This window comes from Engystomops pustulosus, chromosome 4 (genome assembly GCF_040894005.1).
Source record: "Engystomops pustulosus chromosome 4, aEngPut4.maternal, whole genome shotgun sequence".
Classification (NCBI taxonomy): Eukaryota; Metazoa; Chordata; class Amphibia; order Anura; family Leptodactylidae; genus Engystomops; species Engystomops pustulosus.
In genome coordinates this window covers 26,011,708-26,034,835 of record NC_092414.1, presented here as the reverse complement: position 1 = coordinate 26,034,835, position 23,128 = coordinate 26,011,708, and the positions used below count along the sequence as shown (strand labels likewise).

Sequence of the window (23,128 nt, the reverse complement as noted above, 5' to 3'; positions counted from 1 at the left end):
CCTTCTGCCGCCATATTATGGACAGGAATCTCTGGCTGATGAGGTAAAAGACAGGAGGCTTCACTTTATATATCAAGAAACCAGAGCAGAACTATTAATAGATGTATATTGGTAAATTACCTCATACCCTGCCCCCTCCACACATACATTACAAAAAAAAAACATGAGGTTTAGTGGCCAACCCCTTTAACTGTCTGTATCTCTGACCCTGTAGCTCAGAAGCATGATTTAAACTTTAATATGGCACTAAAAGTTGTTAGGTGCTACAGAGCAGAAGATAGGGGCTTCTGAAGTGACATTTCCCTTGCAAAAACTAAACTTGAAAATGAGGTGAGAAGAGTCATATTTGCCTGATATTAGGGTTATATATTTTTTTTTATAGCTAAACGGGTGAGACTTCACATAAAGGAGGGAAATCTAGAAAGGACATTTCATCCCCTACCTGAGGGGACTAGTAATTTAGTGAGGTAAAACCTGGTCCTCTTTAAAGGAGTGATACTGACTGTAGTAATACAAAGAAAGCAATATAGTACAAGCGGTCCCCTACTTAAGGACACCCGACTTACAGACGACCCCTAGTTAAAGACGGACCCCTCTGCCCACTGTGACCTCTCTGGATGTTACTATAGTCCCAGACTGCAATGATCAGCTGTAAGGTGTCTGTAATGAAGCTTTATTGATAATCCTTGGTCCCATTACAGCAGAAAATTTTAAAAACTCCAATTCTCACAGCGGCAAAAAAAAAAAAAAAAAAATTGTCTGGAGCTACATGTATAAAATATACAGTTTCGACTTACATCCAAATTCAACTTAAGAAGAAATCAATGGAACCTATCTTGTACTTAACCTGGCGACTGCCTGTATAGCAATGAGCCTTATGGTGGGGCTATAAAACTAAAAAAAAAAAATTAAAAAAACTAACTTTTTAAAAAAAAAATACCAAAATAACAAAAATAAACCCTTTACCTTCATTGTTCAAAATACAAATGGCATTGTATACAAACTGTTGTGGACATAATGAAGCCATTGACATATTTAACATGTACAACCCATCCTGAAAAATCCAAGCCCCCACAAAACTGTAAAAAATAAAGTCTTGTCGTCCGACATGGAAACATTTGAGAGGATTCTCACCTGTGTTCATCTTTGCGGTGAATGGGGCATGAGGGTTAGTGGTAGACGACTGTAGGTCCCGGGTGTCTTTTATCAGGGCTTCTGCTTTCTGCCGGAGATTGTGGGCCACGTTCTGCGACTCTTCCAGTAATTCGCCTGTGATGGGGCAGAGTGTCAGGATCAGGGAGGGAGGGGAGTTATATCGGGTCAAAGAGGAGAATGGAAACAGAAAGTGCAGGAGGAGAAAGGAAACCTACATGCAGCCTGTGTCATGGATAAGGATAATCCGGATTTTTTACTAGCAAAGCGAAAACTCGTATATATGATGACTGGTGTCGCTGCCATCTGGGTCATAGAGGAGAGTCCTGCATCTGTCCTCATGTCCTTATACCTGGGGGGTAGACTGGTGATCAGTGACCCCTACTGAGCAGGTATAGGAACCCCACTGTAATATTATATCATTATAAGGGTTCCAAAATGGAAATTATGGGACTCTGTATCTATAAGCAGGTCTACCACTCAGGGCTCTGGAAAGCTGGGTGGAAACTCATACTGTAGTACACGTGTCCTTTACCAAGACTTGGGATTCCTGCCATGCGTGCCTGCTGTTCATCAATGAATTTGGGGGCGCTGCCACCTGGATCGTATATTCTGTAGGGACTTCTGCCTTCCATTAATCAGCTACACATCCGGCCGTTAGCGATCTTACATTTCTAGAAGAAAGAAGAGAACACTCAGGATTTATCTTCACATAGATGGAACATCCTGCAATATTTAGCAATAGAATGTATCATATCAGGATCTCAATCATGTCTTTATCGAGCTATGGAAATTATGAGTAGATTTGAGCCACCCATAGCCACCACTAGGTGGCGATCTGTGTCTACACACAGTATTTACAGCACTTCCAATGAAGGTATAAGAGGAGTATGCCAGGTCTGTGTGGTGTCTAGAGTTCCTCTTCTATGTACCTACCTACCAAGCAGGTCCATTAGTGATTTCAGGGAGCACACCACACGTCCACAAATACCTGGAGCCAGACAGTCATATATAAATTTATAAAATATTTTAATGGCGGAATTTCACAAAGGAACAAACGGATCTTATTGTGAGTAAATGCAGAAGTTGTAAGAGTAATAGTTCCCTTATCTGGGGAGACACCAGGAAACTTCTCCAGCTGGTTATCAGTATAGGACAATAAACAGAGACAACAGTACTGTCCTCAATATAAAGTCACCCCTTTTGGTGATCAGAATGGGGAGATTAGGGAGAGAGTTTTTAAAATGCCAGTTTTGGGCATTAACTTTTTTGGTATAGTTTTCCAATAATAGAGTCTTACTTGGCCCATCACAGAGAGACCCCCGGGACCCATTACAGAGAGACCCCCAGGACCCATCACACAGAGACCCCCAGGACCCATTACAAAGAGACCCCCGGGACCCATCACACAGAGACCCCCGGGACCCATCACACAGAGACCCCCGGGACCCATCACACAGAGACCCCCGGGACCCATCACACAGAGACCCCCGGGACCCATCACACAGAGACCCCCGAGACCCATCACACAGAGACCCCCGAGACCCATCACAGAAGACCCCCGGGACCCATCACAGAAAGACCCCCGGGACCCATCACACAGAGACCCCCGGGACCCATCACACAGAGACCCCCGGGACCCATCACACAGAGACCCCCAGGACCCATCACACAGAGACCCCCAGGACCAGTCACACAGAGACCCCCGGGACCCATCACACAGAGACCCCCAGGACCCATCACAGAGAGACCCCCAGGACCCATCACAGAGAGACCCCCAGGACCCATCACAGAGAGACCCCCAGGCAGAGGTCGCATTAACGCCTCACCACGCGTCATAGACGCGTGATGAGGCGCCATTACCCCCCAAAATAATTGCCATGCGTAAAGTCACGCTTGGCAATTATTCCCTGTAGCGCGCAGGCAGAACGGCCCGGCGCGCGCTGCAAAAGAGGTAAATGTCAGTAGCGCGATCGCAGCGCGCGCCGGGCCGTTCAGCGGGACACGTGACTGGGGGCGGGCCGGAGTGAGAGCACCCGCCCCAGGGGAGACATGTGGGCAGTGGCGTACCGTCCGCGGTCGCCATTGAGACCAGGCCCATCAGAAGGGGGGGCGGGGATGTCACCGATGCCGCTCTTTCCCCCGCTCTCCGCTATCCCCTGACCCCCTCCCCCCTCGTCCGCTGCTTGGCTCCTCCGCTCCCCTCGGCTTCTCTGCTTCCCGGCTCCTGCGCCCGAATGCGACAGACAGCCGACTGTAAGTCCCTCTATGTATGTGCTGTGTGTATGTGTTGTGCATGTGCTGTGTTGTGTCTGTATGTGTGCTGTGTTGTGTCTGTATGTGTGCTGTGGTGTGTGTGTGTGCTGTGTTGTGTATATGGTGTGTGTGCACCCTGTGAGTGTATGTGCTGTGTGAGAGTATGGGCTGTTTGTGCATGGTATGTGCAGTTGCACTGTGAGTGTACGGTGTGTGTGCACTGTGCGTGTATGAATATGCTGTGTGAGTGTATGGCGGGTGTGTGTGTGCACTGTGCGTGTATGAATATGCTGTGTGAGTGTATGGCGTGTGTGCACTGTGAGTGTATGAATATGCTGTGTGAGTGTATGGTGTGTGTGCACTGTGAGTGTATGAATATGCTGTGTGAGTGTATGGTGTGTGTGCACTGTGCGTGTATGAATATGCTGTGTGAGTGTATGGTGTGTGTGCACTGTGCGTGTATGAATATGCTGTGTGAGTGTATGGCGTGTGTGCACTGTGAGTGTATGAATATGCTGTGTGAGTGTATGGTGTGTGTGCACTGTGAGTGTATGAATATGCTGTGTGAGTGTATGGCGGGTGTGTGTGCACTGTGAGTGTATGAATATGCTGTGTGAGTGTATGGCGTGTGCGGGTGTGTGTGCACTGTGAGTGTATGAATATGCTGTGTGAGTGTATGGCGTGTGCGGGTGTGTGTGCACTGTGAGTGTATGAATATGCTGTGTGAGTGTATGGCGTGTGCGGGTGTGTGTGCACTGTGAGTGTATGAATATGCTGTGTGAGTGTATGGTGTGTGCGGGTGTGTGTGCACTGTGAGTGTATGAATATGCTGTGTGAGTGTATGGTGTGTGTATGAATATGCTGTGCGAGTATGGCGTGTGCGGGTGTGTGTGTGCACTGTGAGTGTATGAATATGCTGTGTGAGTGTATGGCGTGTGCGGGTGTGTGTGTGCACTGTAAGTGTATGAATATGCTGTGTGAGTGTATGGCGTGTGCGGGTGTATGCGGGTGTGTGTGTGCACTGTGAGTGTATGAATATGCTGTGTGAGTGTATGGCGTGTGCGGGTGTGTGTGCACTGTGAGTGTATGAATATGCTGTGTGAGTGTATGGTGTGTGCGGGTGTGTGTGTGCACTGTGAGTGTATGAATATGCTGTGTGTGTTTATGCTGTACGTATGCGTATTTGTTTTGTGTATGCAGCGTGTCTGTATATACTGTATGTGTGTACATGCTGTATGTATGAGGGCGTAAGCATCGCTCACCCCCTCCTCCTGTCCCGTGTGCCCGCTGTCACGGCGCACACATCACAGCACTGCACACACTACACTCACAACACACACTCACACTGCACAGCACACACTACACTCACCCGGCACTGCTCTTAGGCCCCGTCGATCACAAACGCAGGCAGCTGCGGGCAGGTAGAGATGGAGAAGGACGGGGAGCAGCAGCTTCGTGGCCCACATGCAGTGGCGTAACTAGAAGAGGCTGGGCCCCATGACAAACTTCTGCATGGGGCCCAGCCTCTTCTAGTTACGCCACTGCATGTGGGCCACGAAGCTGCTGCTCCCCGTCCTTCTCCATCTCTACCTGCCCGCAGCTGCCTGCGTTTGTGATCGACGGGGCCTAAGAGCAGTGCCGGGTGAGTGTGTGTTGTGAGTGTGTGCGGTGTTGCGGTGTGTGCTGTGAGATGGGAGTGTGTGCAGTGTGAGGGCGCGTTCACACGTTGCGTTTTGACCTGCGTTTTCATTGCGTTTGAAACGCATATACAACAGCTGAGGAGAGGTGATTTGCCTAATTTCATCACTGTTAACGCATGCGTTAACAAAACGCATCGTAAACGCGATGTTAACGCATGCGTTAACAAAGCGTTAACGCATGCGTTTTGTTAACGCATGCGTTAACATTGCGTTTACAAACGTAAACGGTAATGTAATTAGGCAAATTACCTCACATCAGCTGTTGTATATGCGTTCCAAACGCAATGAAAACGCAACCAAAACGCAACGTGTGAACGCGCCCTGAGTGTTGTGTGCCGTGAGTGTGTGCTGTGAGTGGGGAGTGTGTGCTGTGAGTGGGGAGTGTGTGCTGTGAGTTGTGAGTGTGATATGTGTATTACCGAAATCTTCATACTCCTCCTCGGGTAAAAATACTCCTCAAAAATGGTGAGAGGAGTATTTTTACCCTTCTGGAAAAATGTTAGTGCGACCTCTGCCCCCAGGACCCATCACAGAGAGACCCCCAGGACCCATCACAGAGAGACCCCCAGGACCCATCACAGAGAGACCCCCAGGACCCATTACAGACAGTCCCCGGACCCATCACAGACAGTCCCCGGACCCATCACAGATAGTCCCCGGACCCATCACAATCTCTGTGCCTTCTAGTGATAAACTGTGATCTGGGAAAGTTTGCAGAAAGTTTACAAAATTTCTACAGTGCCCCTACAGGAAGCATGAAGTACTGCAGGGTGGAAACCAAAATCAATAGTCTGAGTTATTCAGGGATTGGCAAGTTCTTCAGAGACGCAATGAATGGGGCTCTAGGACCATGCCCAGTGTAATAGCCAAGGCTCAATCACTGGATCAAAATAAATATTGTAATGGTAGATTATTACAGCTCCAAAAAATTAAAACCTCCCCAAGGTTGCTGCACAGTTTGTCTACTAGGAAAGTAAGAAGAATACACTGGAGATAGAAACCTGCTCCTGCCCTTCCTCCTCCCTTCAGACCGACAGTGACAGGGAGATACAGGAAGTACTCTCCTGGTGAATACACTGGACTCATAAACTAGGAAACTCGGTTCTTCAGCCAAATTTAGTTCTGTAACTGGAACATTCTACCAATAGATTAGATATATGAAGCTGAGACATCTGCTTACAAGACCCTGCCAGGAGCATATGACAATATATTAAAGGATATTGTTCTACTGTACAGTTCATGGGCCGAGCAAAATGTAAAACCCCTTGGACTTGTATGGAACGTCAGTAATTAGTCTAGATTCAAGAATCTACCGAACTTAGAACGTGGTGGGGGGGGGGGGGGGGTCCCAAGTCAGGTCTCCTTATCCGAAATAATCCCTGTGACACATATGCGGAAACGCAAACTCATGAGTCAGTGATATACATAGTAGTAACAGGTCATCAGATCTTTCTATGTGTGATTGAATGCATTGGTCCATAAGACAGATTAATTAAAGAGGATTTTGTTGGAAATAAAACCATACTTGGTGCTCCTCAGATTTGCATTTCACAAAAAAAATACTTGTAACCTTTAACCCCTTGACAACCTTTTTCGTTTTTATGAGTCCATAACTTTGTTAGTGCAGAGCTGTGCGAGGACTTGTTTTCTACATAACAAATTGTACTTCCTAGTATCTTAAATTTCATGCCGTGAACTGGGAAGCTGGAAAAAAAAAATCCAAATGCTTAAAAAAACCGCATTTACGGCATATTCTCGTGGGCTTTGTTTTAACGAATTTCCCTTTTGGCTCTCAATAAGAACTCTGCTTATTTCTTTGGGTCGATAGTCACGAAAATACCAAATACCGATATATATATATATATATATATATATATATATATATATATATATATATATATATATATATATATATATATATAATATATATATGTTCTTTTAGTTTTTATTAGGTTTTAAAAACATCAAAACCTTTGGTACAAAAAAAATGAATTTTCGTTTCGCCAGAAATCGCTGCACGGAGCTGTGCAAGGTGTAATTTTTTGCGGGACGTGATGAAGTTTTCAATGTCTCAATGTCTTTGGACTGTTTTATTACATTTTTTTTAATGTTGCAAAATGGCAAAAAAAATGTTATTTCGGACATTTGGGTGTCGTTTTCCCTTGCGGGGTTCACCACTGGGAGTAACCGATTTATACTATGATAGAACAGACATTTTGGGACATGGCAACACCTTACATGTTTGTTTATGATTTTATTACCCCCTAGGGTACTTTAAAGGGAACCTACCACCACGATTCTACCTGCCGGCTTCTCGGACAAGGGGCGCGCAGCTACGAGGAGCTGCACGCTGAAGATCTCTTGGTAGGAGGAGCAAAGAAGCTACTGGGGTGTGGAGTAGCCGTGATGTGTAGCCTCATGTCCTGCTACTCCACGCCCAGTAGCTGCTTTACAAAATCTACATAAAGATTTTAAAAAGATAGCGGGGCTTGAGGATTAGCTCTAAAAAGGGCTATCCTCATGTCCCATACATCCACCTACCACCCGTTCTACCTTTATAGGTAGAATCGTGGTGGTAGGTTCCCTTTAAATGCCACATTACAGTATATGGCTATTTTTCTGACCATCTGTTACATTGTGCCACTGGCACAAGATCTTTGGAAATGCCAAGCCCTGGAGTCTTTCATGGAGACAGATCGTCGCCACCCCAATGACGACTATCACTGAAAAAGATGGCAGCGCTGGAGGGATTTAAAAGCCGCTGGTGGCCAGCACTGATCGCGGGTGTTAGCGATGTGTGTTTGCTGCATTGTGCTGTAAACAGCCGATGTGTAGGAATAGGACTCTGAGCCCTCAACATACACCTACAATCTCTTAAAATGTACCATGTGCGGTCCTTAAGAGGCTAACTTTTTTTTTTCCTGATACATCTATGTTTTTTAGGAATCTGCATGGGTCCAGTAAATTCAGCTGTCAATGCTCCACAGATCTCCTGGCGCCAGCTATTTCCCATCAGCCATTTTATTACTCATAGAGCTCATAACAAGGTCTACTGGTCATATACAACGCTGCAGTATAAGGCTTCCCGACCATCCCTTGTTGGTCTGTGACCCTACTACCAAGGTCCCTCTCACTATACAGAGGCATGCCTTACTAGATGGTGCAAGAGCAAGGCCACATTTTGTATGATTTGCGACCAGATCACGGCCCTCATAGACTTCTACGTCTCCCAATGACTGTGCAGCGAGGGTGAAGAGTGCTCAACCCTCCTCCTCCGGCCTTGTGCTCGCCTGGGATCCAGTCCGGGCGAGTACACGGCCATTAGCACGAGGCCTTACTTATAGATCCAGGCACTGTGACTGTTTTAATCTTCTTATATTTGTTATTCAGGGCATCCTGCTTTCTAAAAATCAACTTTTAGAATTATGCTAATGAGTCAGAAGAGCTCTGGGGGAGAGTCACCAGAGCCCCTCCATGTTGTAGCTTCACTGTCTTACTCCCACCTACTTCCTCCGACTTTGCCAGCTGTAATCGCTCACTATGAGAGGGGGGAAGAGCTCCTGCACAGTGTAACAGCCTGTGAAGCTTCAGCAAAGAAGGGGCTCCGGCAACACCTCGAGAGCCTTGATTGCTGAAATAGCACAATTTTAAAAGTTGATTTTAGAAAGAAGGAGGACATGGATAAGAAAACATTACCACAGTCACAGAGCCCGGATCTATCATCTGGCTTATCCTGGATGGATTTTGATGCTAAATTTCCTTTAAGGAAACAAAGTCAGTTACCAGTATGTTTGTGTCATGTGCAAGGATTAGAGGGTCTAATCCATTGGCAACGTCTAGACCAAAATATTACATATTCATTAGGGAGTAATTACAAAAGGGGAACTGCGGAACTCTGACATTTCTCTTTAACCCAAAACCAACAAAACTGAAATAAAAAAAATAAAAAAAAGTGAAAAGAAAAGAAGCCACATCTGTCCATGGCTGCACAGGTGGGGCGCTGTTCACAAGCAGACATGTCTTTTTTATTTTTTTACATGACAGCAAACTCCTGGAGGTCTTCTTCTGGCTCTATTTTATTATAAAATCCCAATAAACTTAATTTAAAAACTGAGTTTATTGTACAATCCTTTTGTGCAAAGTTTTGGAAAAGGGTATTTCCTAACTGAACTCAGACATGACATTTTTCCTAGCGAATCTTGCTGCAGGCTGTATGCACACAGTCTTGTATCACGCAGCTTCCTATCGCCCCCGCACAGGTCACTTCCGTACAGCAAATAGAATAATTATTATATTCAGTATTTGCCAACAAGGAGTTCACACGTGCTACTATCACATCAGTCTAAAGGGAACAATAGTCTGTACTCCTTAAACCCACTTACAGTGAATGACAATAAGAGTCCTAATTGCTCAGCCCACACATATTGATTGACAGTGGGAGTCCTGATTACCCCTCCCACGCACAGTGATTGACAGTGAGAGTCCTTATTACCCCACCCACACAGTGATTTTGTGGCTGGGGTAATCAGGACTCTCCCTGTCAATCACTGTGTGGTTGGGGTAATCAGGACTCTCCCTGTCAATCACTGTGTGGTTGGGGTAATCAGGACTCACGGTCAGTGATTGACAGCGAGAGTCCAGATTACTCCGCCCACACACAGTGATTGACAGCAAGAGTCCAGACTACTCCGCCCACACACAGTGATTGACAGTGAGAGTCCTCATTACTCCGCCCACACACAGTGATTGACAGCCAGAGTCCTCATTACTCCGCCCACACACAGTGATTGACAGCAAGAGTCCAGACTACTCCGCCCACACACAGTGATTGACAGCCAGAGTCCTCATTACTGCGCCCACACACAGTGATTGACAGCCAGAGTCCTCATTACTGCGCCCACACACAGTGATTGACAGCCAGAGTCCTCATTACTCCGCCCACACACTGATTGACAGCCAGAGTCCTGTTACTCCGCCCACACACAGTGATTGACAGCCAGAGTCCTGATTACTCCGCCCACACACAGTGATTGACAGCCGGAGTCCTGATTACTCCGCCCACACACAGTGATTGACAGCCAGAGTCCTGATTACTCCGCCCACACACAGTGATTGACAGCCAGAGTCCTGATTACTCCGCCCACACACAGTGATTGACAGCCGGAGTCCTGATTACTCCGCCCACACACAGTGATTGACAGCCGGAGTCCTCATTACTCCGCCCACACACAGTGATTGACAGCGAGAGTCCTAAAGAGTTTCAAAAAGTTTTCTACACCTCATTTTAGAAACTTTCTGGCACCCGCTCATAGAGAAACCTAAAAATTTTGATTGTCTTTCCTTTAAGGCACGTTTGTTTTTTTCACTGTAGATTCCCCCTATTCTAGACTAAAGGAATAGTTGTAGAAGCGAAAGTCCTCTTGTCGTCTTCTGACACAGAAGGTCTTTTTATAGATTCTCTCATATAAGCTGACGGGCCGATAACAGCCAAAAAGTACCAGCGTAAAAAAAGGTAATAACACACAGTAAATCATGTGACAGGATTATTAATGTCTGTCTCCTGTCATCACTATGTACAGGACAGATTAGTGGTTGGCTGCCATGGTTCACCGATAACAGCACGGAGGCACTGAGGCAAGAGGAAGCCGGGAATTCCCAATTTTGCTGATTTATTTATTTATTTTTTTAAAAGGCCGACACGTAAAACATGACAGAAGACAAAGGATTGGAATTACAAGGAAAGAAATTTCAATTTGCTATCCATCCTATGACTTGGTGTACAGAGTGTCCTTAGGAAACCATGCGAGGACAGCGGACGGGAAGGGGAATTCCATTGAGGCTCAATGGCGCTTCCACCTTTTACCAAATCGAATTCTGAGGTATGAGCAATTTAGATTCCCAAATATTGGAGGCGCTGTACTGGCAATGGAAACCTTCAACAGGTTTCTTCCACTAATTGCAGATGATAGGTAGCGTCCAAGCAAATTTTGAGTCAAGAAGCCTCTTAAAAGGTATCACCCAACTGGACAGTTCCTTTAATAGAGTTTTGTCATGCTAAACATTGGGGGCTGAAAAGGACAACCAGCATCAGCCATCCTCTACGTTATCACCAAAGTCCTACAGAAGTCAATGGTGTGTAGGAAGGAACCATCCTGTGCTCTATTGAGTTCTATGGGACTTCTGGCACAAATTACAAGATGGCCGATACAGGGAGTATTATCCACTATATAGCAGCGCCGACAGACAGACAATCTCCAGGTTCCCAGACTTCCAGAGATCAACCATTTAATGAAGATGGAGTAATGACATAGTTTAGAACCCCCATTTTTATATATCCCATTAGTTAATTCTGGGTCTATTGAGTGGTCCACTGTTTGGAACCACCATTTTATTGTCCCTCACTGTTGAGGACCTTCCTTGTGTATTCGATTTATTTGGTGAAGCTGAAAATTTAATTTTACAGACAGATTTTATACACGGTGAGTTTATGTCAAAAACCCAAAAAAGGTAGAATTTCCCCAAAAACAAAACCTGTTAAGCCCATTACCACCTAGCAAATTTGTTGCGACAAACCCACTCCATGCTCTGCTCTGGGGTCTCCCCGGTGTTCCTGGCCGCTGCTCTGGGGTCTCCCCGGTGTTCCTGGCCGCTGCTCTGGGGTCTCCCCGGTGTTCCTGGCCGCTGCTCTGGGGTCTCCCCGGTGTTCCTGGCCGCTGCTCTGGGGTCTCCCCGGTGTTCCTGGCACCTGCTCTGGGGTCTCCCCGGTGTTCCTGGCACCTGCTCTGGGGTCTCCCCGGTGTTCCTGGCACCTGCTCTGGGGTCTCCCCGGTGTTCCTGGCACCTGCTCGGGGGTCTCCCCGGTGTTCCTGGCACCTGCTCGGGGGTCTCCCCGGTGTTCCTGGCACCTGCTCGGGGGTCTCCCCGGTGTTCCTGGCACCTGCTCGGGGGTCTCCCCGGTGTTCCTGGCACCTGCTCGGGGGTCTCCCCGGTGTTCCTGGCACCTGCTCGGGGGTCTCCCCGGTGTTCCTGGCACCTGCTCGGGGGTCTCCCCGGTATTCCTGGCACCTGCTCGGGGGTCTCCCCGGTATTCCTGGCACCTGCTCGGGGGTCTCCCCGGTATTCCTGGCACCTGCTCGGGGGTCTCCCCGGTATTCCTGGCACCTGCTCGGGGGTCTCCCCGGTATTCCTGGCACCTGCTCGGGGGTCTCCCCGGTGTTCCTGGCACCTGCTCGGGGGTCTCCCCGGTGTTCCTGGCACCTGCTCGGGGGTCTCCCCGGTGTTCCTGGCACCTGCTCGGGGGTCTCCCCGGTATTCCTGGCACCTGCTCGGGGGTCTCCCCGGTATTCCTGGCACCTGCTCGGGGGTCTCCCCGGTATTCCTGGCACCTGCTCGGGGGTCTCCCCGGTATTCCTGGCACCTGCTCGGGGGTCTCCCCGGTATTCCTGGCACCTGCTCGGGGGTCTCCCCGGTATTCCTGGCACCTGCTCGGGGGTCTCCCCGGTATTCCTGGCACCTGCTCTGGGGTCTCCCCGGTGTTCCTGGCCGCTGCTCCGGGTCTCTCCGGTATTAATATTATCTGCACACAGTTTTTTCTATTACTATCTACTCCAGGACATATCCCTAATTATTGTCTGCTCTGAGAATCCCATTAGTACTATGTGACTGCTCTATTGTCTGCTTTAGGCACATTATTAGGTTTTAGTTATCATCTAAATGCAATAACTAATTTCTGGGGTGGCATTTTTGCTGTATCATGGTTGTTGGTGCTTCTAGGGTGCTGGTTACAAGTTTGGCCCCTTGAATTTGAGTGGAATGACAATGGGGCTCTTGGACCAAAAAGAATTGTGCACCGATCTAGAGAGAGTCCCTTCATGATCTGGTAAGTTGATGTGCTGTGCCTCAATCTGGTCAGGAGAGGTGGCTCCATACTCATCGGAACTTTCCAATTCTGGAGGGTTTGGCTGACTGACTATTTTCTGGTGGTGAGATCTCCAAACTCTCCTCTGATAGCAGATATCAGGTGAGGTAGGGATTTCTTGAGCAGATCGATCCCGCAAATGACAGGGACAGAAAACTTTGTTCGTCTGACAGCTGTATGGCCGCCTCATAGACACTTTCTAGAGGACTTGCATTATTTTAAAAGGGGTTGTATAATTTTGAGAGTCCTACAACAATCATCTCTAACCTGTACAGTATTACCCAGGACAAGTGCAGCGCCTCCCCAGGACAAATGAAGCATTACATGACTACCGTGTGAAGTCCATGTAATTAATGGGTCTTCCAGACCCATAAACACTCTTCATCTCTTATCTATGCCCCAGTTTATTGAGAAGGGTCCTGAACAAGGAACAAAATCCAGTCTTCTAATAACTCAGAAATGAACTCAGAATTTAGACATTTTCTGAAGCGGACACCTTCTTAAAAGTGCAGAAAATTTCCAATCCTGGAATTTTTTTCCTTTTGTCACAAATTACAGAAGAGGAAGCTCCATGATGTACAGAATGGGTATTATGGACCACACCACCCTAAACCACACCCCATATACAATTATAAGAATACTGACAAAATAGCAACTGGGACTTTTGGATGTCATCATAATGCCAAACATGTGGTCTCCTTCCCTTGTTTTTCTGAGAACATGAAGTCCTGTCAGATACAGTATTCCAAAAATGCTGGGGATTTCACAGGCTTCAACCTCTTACAAGTGACCTTAGTTCCTACACAAAATACAACGTCTAATAAGGAATATATGGTCCCAGCTTAAAAGGAAACCTACCTATTAAAGTTGATCTGAAGGTAGGTTCCTCCTCACATCCTAAGCCCTAAACTATCTTTCACTAATACTTTTAAGCTTCCTAAACTGATCTAAACTTTATATAACAAATATGCAAATTTTCTGCAGAGGCTACTGGGGCGTGGAGTAGCCTCTCCGGGTTGTGGGTGGAAAGACTACTCCATGCCCCAGCATTCAGGGGCTCTGGCTCAGGGGCTACTGTGCATGTGCATAGCTCGAAGAAGCCAGCAGTGTAAATACAGCTTGTGCACACCGAGGATGCGGAATGAGGTGGGACAGCAGGGGCTACTGGGGCATGGAGTAGCCTCTCCGGGTTGTAGCAGAAAAGACTTCTCCATGCCCCAGTAGCCTATGCTGTCCACATCTCCTTTCGCATCCTCGAAGAGCTTAGGGGCTCTGGCTCAGGGGCTACTGTGCATGCGCAGAGCTCGGAGAAGCCAGCAGTGTAAATACAGCTTGTGCACACCGAGGATGCGGAATGAGGAGAGAAAGCAGGGGCTACAGGTGCATGGAGTAGCCTTTGCTCCAACAGCCCAGGCTACTCCACGCCCCAATAGCCTCTGCCGAAAATGTGCATATTAGTTAGCTAAAGTTTAGATCAGGTTAGGAAGAATTAAAGGATTAGAAAAAGATAGTTTAAGGCCTAGGATATTAGTATAATCTACCATCGGATCTACCTTAATGTGGTGTTTAAAGGGGAAACACCAGTATCAAGCCCTGTCCCCTAAAAGCTATGGAAGATTAAAAATACAAAACAACAAAAAATTTCTTAACTACCAGCTCCCAAAAGACCAATATCGTGTAGGATATTTCAAAGGCTTTTCTGTTTCCCAGAAATTTCTTGCTTAATATCGAATTCCGTTTTAATCTTTATGAAAATAAGCTTCTGGGTGCACTAGGCGTAGGCCTTGTGCACCCATTTATTTATTTATTTTTTAATGTCTGCCTTCTTCGAAGGATGTCAGTCATTAGGGTAACGGAGAAGTGTCGATTCAAATGGTAGTGGTTAGGAAAAAGCAAGTGCCCCAGCAAGCTTGGCCCCGCCCCTGATGTACCAACAAGCTCATTTGCATAAAATCAGAAAAGATATGTCTGGAAAGCTTATACAATGCTAGATAGACGAGTGGGTCAACTTCAATTCAATTAAATGTTTCACAATTGGTTGGGTTGGTACAAACCCCTTTAAAGGGCACCTACCACCACGAATCTACCTATAAAGGTAGATCGGGTGGTAGGTGGATGTATGGGACGTGAGGATAGCCCTTTTTAGAGCTAATCCTCACGTCCCCGCTAGCGTAGCATAAACTTTATTGCCTTGATATGTAAATTTTATTAAGCGGCTACTGGGGCGTGGAGTAGCCGGACACGAGGCTACACGGCGCGGCTACTCCACGCCCCAGTAGCCGCTTTCCCCGCCTACCCTGTGATCTTCGGCGCGCAGCTGCCGAGCGCAGGCCCGAGGATGCGCGATCTCGGGAACGAGGCCGGAGTTACTGCGCATGCGCAGAACTCCGGCTTCTCGGACGAGGGCGCGCAGCTGCCAGGAGCATATGATCCATGATTGTCCCATACATCCACCTACCACCCGATCTACCTTTATAGGTAGATTCGTGGTGGTAGGTGCCCTTTAAAGAATTAATTGAAAAATTTTAAGGGGCTTTCCTCTTCACAACAAGGGTTAAAACTGAAGTTGCACGTGACGCCATGTGAGCATATGATCCATGATTGACTATAACAAGAACCGTAAATACCAAAAACGCATCATAAAATGATATTGCAATAAAATGACATACAAAAAACAACTACATTATAAGGACTAAAAAGAAGTATTTTAATAATAAAATAAGCCATTCCTGCCAGTCATGTGAACGGACCCATAGAAAGCAATGTGTCAGTATGCTACCGCAAAAAAAAACGCCTGTCCGAAGGAGCCCTTAAAGGAAACCTACCATTTCAAATGGTAGGGGTAAGCTGTAAGTACCGAGCACCATCTCAGGGTGAGCTGGTGCCAGTACTTACTTTCGTTAGTGTTAAAAACCGCTGTATCGCGGTTTTAACACTTTTTAAAGTTTATAGCTATAGCTGCTTCGGCGCTGCGTGCGCACGATCGCGGTTTATAACACTAACGAAAGTAAGCACCGGCACCAGCTCACCCTGAGCTGGTGCTCGATGTTTACAGCTTACCCCCTACCATTTGAAATGGTAGGTTTCCTTTAAAGTGTAAAAAGACGGGTACAATAATTCAGAGAGCTGCACAAAATGGTGCGTTTACCACTAAGACTTGTACCGAAAACTGGGTCTCCAAAATGTTACACTCACAGAAAAATTTTAAGAAAATGGCAGGACTCTTGGTTTACGTTGATAAAACACACACAAACTTGTTGATTAAAGGGGTTTTCTAGAAATTCTGTAAGATCTCATTAAGTCCCTCATTTAGTAATAAAAATAAAAAAAAGCTTCTGGGTCGCTTCCGAAACTTGCACCTGACAGAAGTTCTGAATTATGGGACAGACTTCCGCAAATGTAACATCACTTCCTCTGACAGTATCATGTCACCGGAGCGACACAGGATTAAAGGGAACCCGTCACCACTATTTTCACAAATACAGGTAGTGGCAGGTTCCTATAGAGCTCTAGTAACTATCTGACCTCCTGCTTTTAGCTAAAAATTGTTCCCCTCAGATCCCCATAAAATCAGAGTTATAATCTTGCCTGGTATCTATGCAGCTTTGGAGCGAGTCCACGGGGGCGTGGCCTAATGTCATGTGACCATGGTGACATCAAAGGTCCTTGAGCTACTTAATATGAAAACTATACCCCATGTACATATCTGACCACATAAAACCATCACAGCAGCCTCCATGGACTTCTACTCCTCTGCATGCAGGCTGCTGTGATTTCATGTGATAAAATATGCTGTGATTTCATGACATATATGCTTAGTGTACAGTTCCTAATGCTACAAAAGCTATAGGACCTGCGATGATGTCACATGACATTATAGAAGCATACAGAGATAGGGATGGGGAGGAGCTGCTGGATTCAGCCTGAGGAAGCCACGCCCACCTGGACTCCATGTAGCCATGCTTAGTTACCAGATAAAACTATAAAGTTGAATATATGGGAATCTCAGGGGCATAATTTTTAGCTACAAGCAGGGTGTCAGATAGTTATTAGAGCTCTATAGGAACCTGTCACTACCTGGATTTGTGAAAATAGTGGTGACGGGTTCCCTTTAAGGAGCGGGAGCAGGTAACCTCAGCACTTCTGGCCGAACCATAGATCAGGTGGGAGCCAGAAGAAGGTAAGTACACTTTTTAATACTTTCGCCACTCCTGCCCCCCAAAGATGGCAAAAAAAAAAGCCCCAGCTACATTGTCGAGCATGAGGGATTGACAAATGTTGAGGGTGGATTTATCTTGTATGTCACTTTTCTGGTGTGCAAACCTGAATTATGTACCCTACTATGTACCCTCTTACACCACCTGAACGCCATGTGGGCATGGAGGGGGGTTCGACGGGTGACAGAGTGTGCTGGCAAAAGGCGTTCTCGTCCAACGCCAGTACAATACCTATTGTCTGCTATAGGAACTGGTGCGAGTACAGCGCAATTCTAAACGCCATAAAATTGCCCAGCAGTGCAGCCAGAGGCCCCAAGGATACACATATTTATGGGAAATCTTGTCTTCTTCTATGTAGCTGTATACAAGTGCTCATTCAGACAGTCGTGGCTGTTGCGTGTCCGCAAAATACGCAGTCATGTGATAGCCAAGTGCAGTCCATATTGCGTCCAGTTCACATCCGCAAAAAAAAAAAAAATAAAAATAATAATCACGCGTGTCTCTAAATGACTTTTTGTCCTGCCCAGTTGGTTACCTAGCAACATTTGATAAAAAAACATTTTAAAAAAAATTTGTGCATTCTGCAATTTTGTTTCCTCACAGTCTGCACATCAGTGAGAACGTGCATGTGAACAGACCCATAGAAATCAATGGATCAGTAAGCTATCCACAAAAAATATAGCATTCTGAGCTCACAAACTCCCTCTGAATGAGCCTTTACTAATTGTGTGACCTGGCTGGCAAGTGCTGAGAATGAGAACTTCTCAATGACATCATTTCAAAAAGGGTCTAAAACTTTATTTGAAGGTTGAGTACAAGAACAAAGGGTGACAGCAGGACATAACAGAAGGACAGCCGAGAAATGGTGCCTTGTAATACTGATGAGTAGGTAACAAATGTTTAAGTAAAAATCTGCAGCTCAGAATTTCTGAAGTCTAATAAATTATATAATTACCAATAACCGATTACAGTTGCAGTGTAAAGTATAAGGGATTGGCCTAGTCTCCAATGGGGGGAGGATTTCAGACTATAACACTAACATCACATAACAGGCAGCATGTTATAGAGCAGGAGGAGCTAAGCAGATTGTACATAGTGTCTTATCTGCAGGCAGCATGTTATAGAGCAGGAGGAGCTGAGCAAATTGTACATAGTGTCCTATTTGCAGGCAGCATGCTATAGAGCAGGAGGAGCTGAGCAGATTGTACATAGTGTCCTATTTGCAGGCAGCATGTTATAGAGCAGGAGGAGCTGAGCAGATTGTACATAATGTCCTATCTGCAGGCAGCATGTTATAGAGCAGGTGATGCTGTGCAGATTGTTCATAGTGTCTTATATGCAGGCAGCATGTTATAGAGCAGAAGGAGATGAGCAGATTGTACATAGTGTCCTATCTGCAGGCAGCATGTTATAGAGCAGGAGGTGCTGAGCAGATTGTTCATAGTGTCCTATATGCAGGCAGCATGTTATAGAGCAGGAGGAGCTGAGCAGATTGTACATAGTGTCCTATCTGCAGGAAGCATGTTATAGAGCAGGAGGATCTGAGCAGATTGTACATAGTGTCCTATCTGCAGGCAGCATGTTATAGAGCAGGAGGTGCTGAGCAGATTGTACATAGTGTCCTATATGCAGGCAGCATGTTATAGAGCAGGAGGAGCTGAGCAGATTTTACATAGTGTCCTATATGCAGGCAGCATGTTATAGAGCAGGAGGAGCTGAGCAGATTTTACATAGTGTCCTATCTGCAGGTAGCATGTTATAGAGCAGGAGGAGCTGAGCAGATTGTACATAGTGTCCTATCTGCAGGCAGCATGTTATAGAGCAGGAGCAGCTGAGCAGATTTTACATAGTGTCCTATATGCAGGCAGCATGTTATAGAGCAGGAGGAGCTGAGCAGATTTTACATAGTGTCCTATCTGCAGGCAGCATGTTATAGAGCAGGAGGAGATGATCAGATTTTACATAGTGTCCTATATGCAGGCAGCATGTTATAGAGCAGGATGAGCTGAGCAGATTTTACTTAGTGTCCTATATGCAGGTAGCATGTTATAGAGCAGGTGGAGATGAGCAAATTGTACATAGTGTCCTATCTGCAGGCAGCATGTTATATAGCAGGAGGAGATGATCAGATTGTACATAGTGTCCTATATGCAGGCAGCAGGAATTATCTCTAGTATAATTTCTCGGTTGCTATTGGGATCACCCAATGAACTCCGGAGTCTAGAACAAGCAGGGATTACATTTTGTTCCTCTCTTAGTGACAGGTCCCTGTGATGTAGACCACAGACGTCACAATTCCTGTACCATCATGGTGTGACAGTTCCTGCAGAACACGGCTCTGGTTCTGAAGAACGCGGTGCTGGGTGACGTTGGTGCCGCACACATTCGCGTAGTTACACACCACATCACGGGGAGAGATCCCTATCAGTGTTCTTACTGCAAACCACACAGAGAAACAGATACAGATATGTAAAAAAAATAGACCTAGACCACAGCCACAGCTCTGCGTAAGCAGAACAAGACAGTACTAAATAAACCCAAACAACCTAAAACACCAAAAAACTAAAAATAGGAAGTTGAGATATTTTGGAGTGGAGTTGATGGGGTCACCTGCACCATTTTTAGAAGGTAAATGGCCACGCCACACATAGGAGCACATATAGGGGGTCTTCTGCTTCCCAAATGAAAGAAAAATGGGCTACAATACACCAATATATACATAAAGGCACATATCTAGGATGTGGTTATAAACCCGCATGTTATAGAGCAGGCTCAGCTGAATAGATTTAACATAGTGTCCTATTTGCAGGCAGCATGTTGTAGAGCAAAAGGGAGCGGAGCAGATTGTACATAGTGTCCTACCTGAAGGCAGCATGTTATAGAGCAGGAGGAGCTGAACGGATTGTACATAGTATCCTATCTGCAGAGAGCATGTTATAGAGAAGATTGAGTTGAATAGATTACAAATAGTCTCTTATTTGCACACAGCATGTTGTAGAGCAGGAGTTGTCGAGTAGATTGTACATATAGAGCAGGAGGAGCTGAATAGATTGCACATATTGTCGTTTCTGCAGGCAGCATGTTATAGAGCAGGAGGAGCTGAGCAGATTGTACATAGTGTCCTATCTGCAGGAAACATGTTATAGAGCAAGATGAGCTGAACAGATTATACATAGTGTCATATCTGCAGGAAACATGTTATAGAGCAAGATGAGCTGAGCAGATTGTACATAGTGTCCTATCTGCAGGAAACATGTTATAGAGCAAGAGGAGTTGAGCAGATTGCACATAGTGAAAAAAAAATGGGCATTTTCAATTTTTTTTAGGAGACTCTGGTCTATTCTGGTCTATTTTCCACCACATGCATCAATTATTCAAAAAAGTCTGGAGCAAATTAAGACAGGAACACGAAACGCTAATTCTTACACAAATGAGCCCCACTGTGGGATCACAGCCACATGTGACCTCTCCCCACATTCATCTCCAGGACAGAGAGACGAGTCGTTATCGTTACGGTTACATGAAAAAAAAAAAAAAAAAAAAAAAATCGATCCCTTGTGCCCGGTGCCACAACTATACCCAAGTTGATTGAATATCCTGTGGTCCAGCATTAGAGGAAATGTCTAGGCAGCGGGCAGATAGAACCCAAAGGGAAGAATTTTGAAAGAGAATAAAAGAATAAAAGAGATACATTGTAAGCAGTAAAGTAAAAAAAAATAAATAAACAATTTAAACTGCAGAAGTTTGCCGCAAAACAAATGTATATTAAGATTTTTCTTTTTAATTACTAATTTTTACGAGGGACTCGTAGACTAGTGAAGACACCCTCCGCAGGAGGACTAGTGGAATACTAGGGGTCACCAGGGTCCTCCTAGAGGTCACATAACTGATGACATAATCCATATACCTAATAAAATGATATGCTGGGACTTGTAGTTCGACACTTTTTACACCCATTCTTATTATGGATCTTAGTTCATGCGTCAGCAGTCGTGGCGGCGTCTTGCTTCAAGTACACAATGTGCCTAAATTTTGCTTAAACCCAATTTTTACCCGAAAAACCAAGTGACTATTAAAAAATAAAAATGTACTGAAAAAGAAGTAATTATCTATTAACCATTTCACGCCTGCACACGATGTATCGCTACATCATTACATGAAATTAGCAAAAACCATCATTTTTAGGTTTACGTACAGCGTAGGGGACCACAGCAGGACGACGCAGTGAAAGTGATGCCCGCCGCACAATGCACAGTGTGAATTAGGATTCTCTGGAATGGTGAATTAGGGGTTAATAGACGATGATCTCTATACAGTGAGACTATAAACATCCAGGCTGAAACTTACTGAGAACATTGTAACGAAAACGCAGCAGTGATAAAGATGGTTCTTACAGATGGAGAAGAACTGGAACAACATGAAGCCAATGTCCTCCCCAGCACAAACCTGGTGCAGCCGCTGTCCCTGTGCGCTCTGCAGGTTCCCACGTCCATGAATAGCTACAGGCGACCACCAGTGCACCCAGTACACCCAGTACAGTCACCACTTCCTATAACACACGACTGGAATTCCCCAGCTGAGATCACACTGCGCATGAGTCAGCGCTAGAGCTCCGCCCTTCATCGCGTCAATCAATCCGTAACCCCGCCCCCTGTGTCGCGGCTGTTTGTGTTGTGTGCGACAGCTGCTGAATCTGCGACACTAAGATGCAGGATGTACCGAGGTGTCGGAGTATCTTCATACAAGTTGGTTTTTTTGAAAAAAAATAAAATAAAAAAGATATGGTGATTTTTTTCCCCCCCTTTTTTGTTGTTCTGTTATTATGTCTGCATATAATTTATAACTTCTTAGGGTTTTTTTTGTGCTGACCTCCTCAGTAGGTATGAGTGGATCCAATCGGATTCGGCAGGTAATGCCGAACATTATGGGTGCGTTCACACGATGCGTTGCATCACGTTTTTGACGCATTCCTAAGGGCGCGTTCACACGATGCGCTGTGTCACGTTTTTTGATGCGTTTTTGACGCATTCCAAAGGCTTCAGCCCAAGGGTGATGTCACACATGGCGTTTTTAGTTAGTGCGTTTTCAGATCGTAAAAACCGCATGCATTAAAAAAACGCATCCGTTTTTAAAAACTGCATAGGTTTTTTGAAAACGCATGCGTTTTCGTCCGGTTTTCCGAACTTGCGCAATTAAAAGCGGACAAAAACGCATACATTTTTTTTTTATGATCTGAAAACGCACTAACTAAAAACAGCCCAAAAACGCCATGTGTGACCCTTAATCACATGTTGAGGTTATATTGCGTTTCCATTGCATCTGCTAAAACGCAAGGTACCTCAGCATGTGATCAAGGCTGAAGCCTTTGGAATGCATCAAAAAATGCAACGCATCGTGTGAACGCACTCTAAGGCCGCGGTCACACGATCCGCTAGGTGTCCGTTCATAACGCGACGCTAGCGCACAGGGGGAGGTCCTCGGCCCGAACGCACATGCGTTAACAGGAAAACAGCCTAAAAACGCCATGTGCGACATCACCCTAACAGCTGAGAAGAGGAGATTCGCCTAATTACATTGCTTTCAACATTGTGTTTACAAAATGCATGTGTTGACGCAATGTTAACACATGTATTTTGTAATGTGCAATGTTGACAGAAATGTAATTAGGCGAATCTCCTCTTCTCAGCTGTTTTTTTAAAAACGCATGCATTAATGCCACGTGTGAACGCACCCTAAGACCACGGTCACATTTTCCGCTAGCGTTGCATTTATAACACGACGCTAGCGCACAGGGGGCTGGCCTCAGCGCAATCATACGTGCATTTGGAGGGAAACACATGTGATCGGTAACCAGGCCCCGGTGTCCCTAGAAACGCATATGCGAT

General features: G+C 45.8%; 1 protein-coding gene across 4 annotated transcripts in view; it reads right to left on the bottom strand.

Annotated features, from left to right (window-relative positions):
- TNIP1 (TNFAIP3 interacting protein 1) overlaps positions 1-21,852 on the bottom strand; it is a 56,607-nt gene extending 34,755 nt beyond the window's left edge. Inside the window, exons 1-3 of one of the 4 annotated variants that reach the window (XM_072145564.1) lie at positions 21,591-21,852; positions 1,688-1,826; positions 1,135-1,269 (exon numbers count right to left, since the gene is read on the bottom strand). In XM_072145564.1, coding sequence (XP_072001665.1) covers positions 1,135-1,269; positions 1,688-1,787 — 235 coding nt within the window. In that variant the 5' untranslated portion in view covers positions 1,788-1,826; positions 21,591-21,852. The remainder of the gene's footprint in view (positions 1-1,134; positions 1,270-1,687; positions 1,827-21,590) is intronic. The other 3 variants (XM_072145565.1, XM_072145563.1, XM_072145566.1) reach the window with 3 other exon arrangements.
- Positions 21,853-23,128: the final 1,276 nt, after the last annotated feature.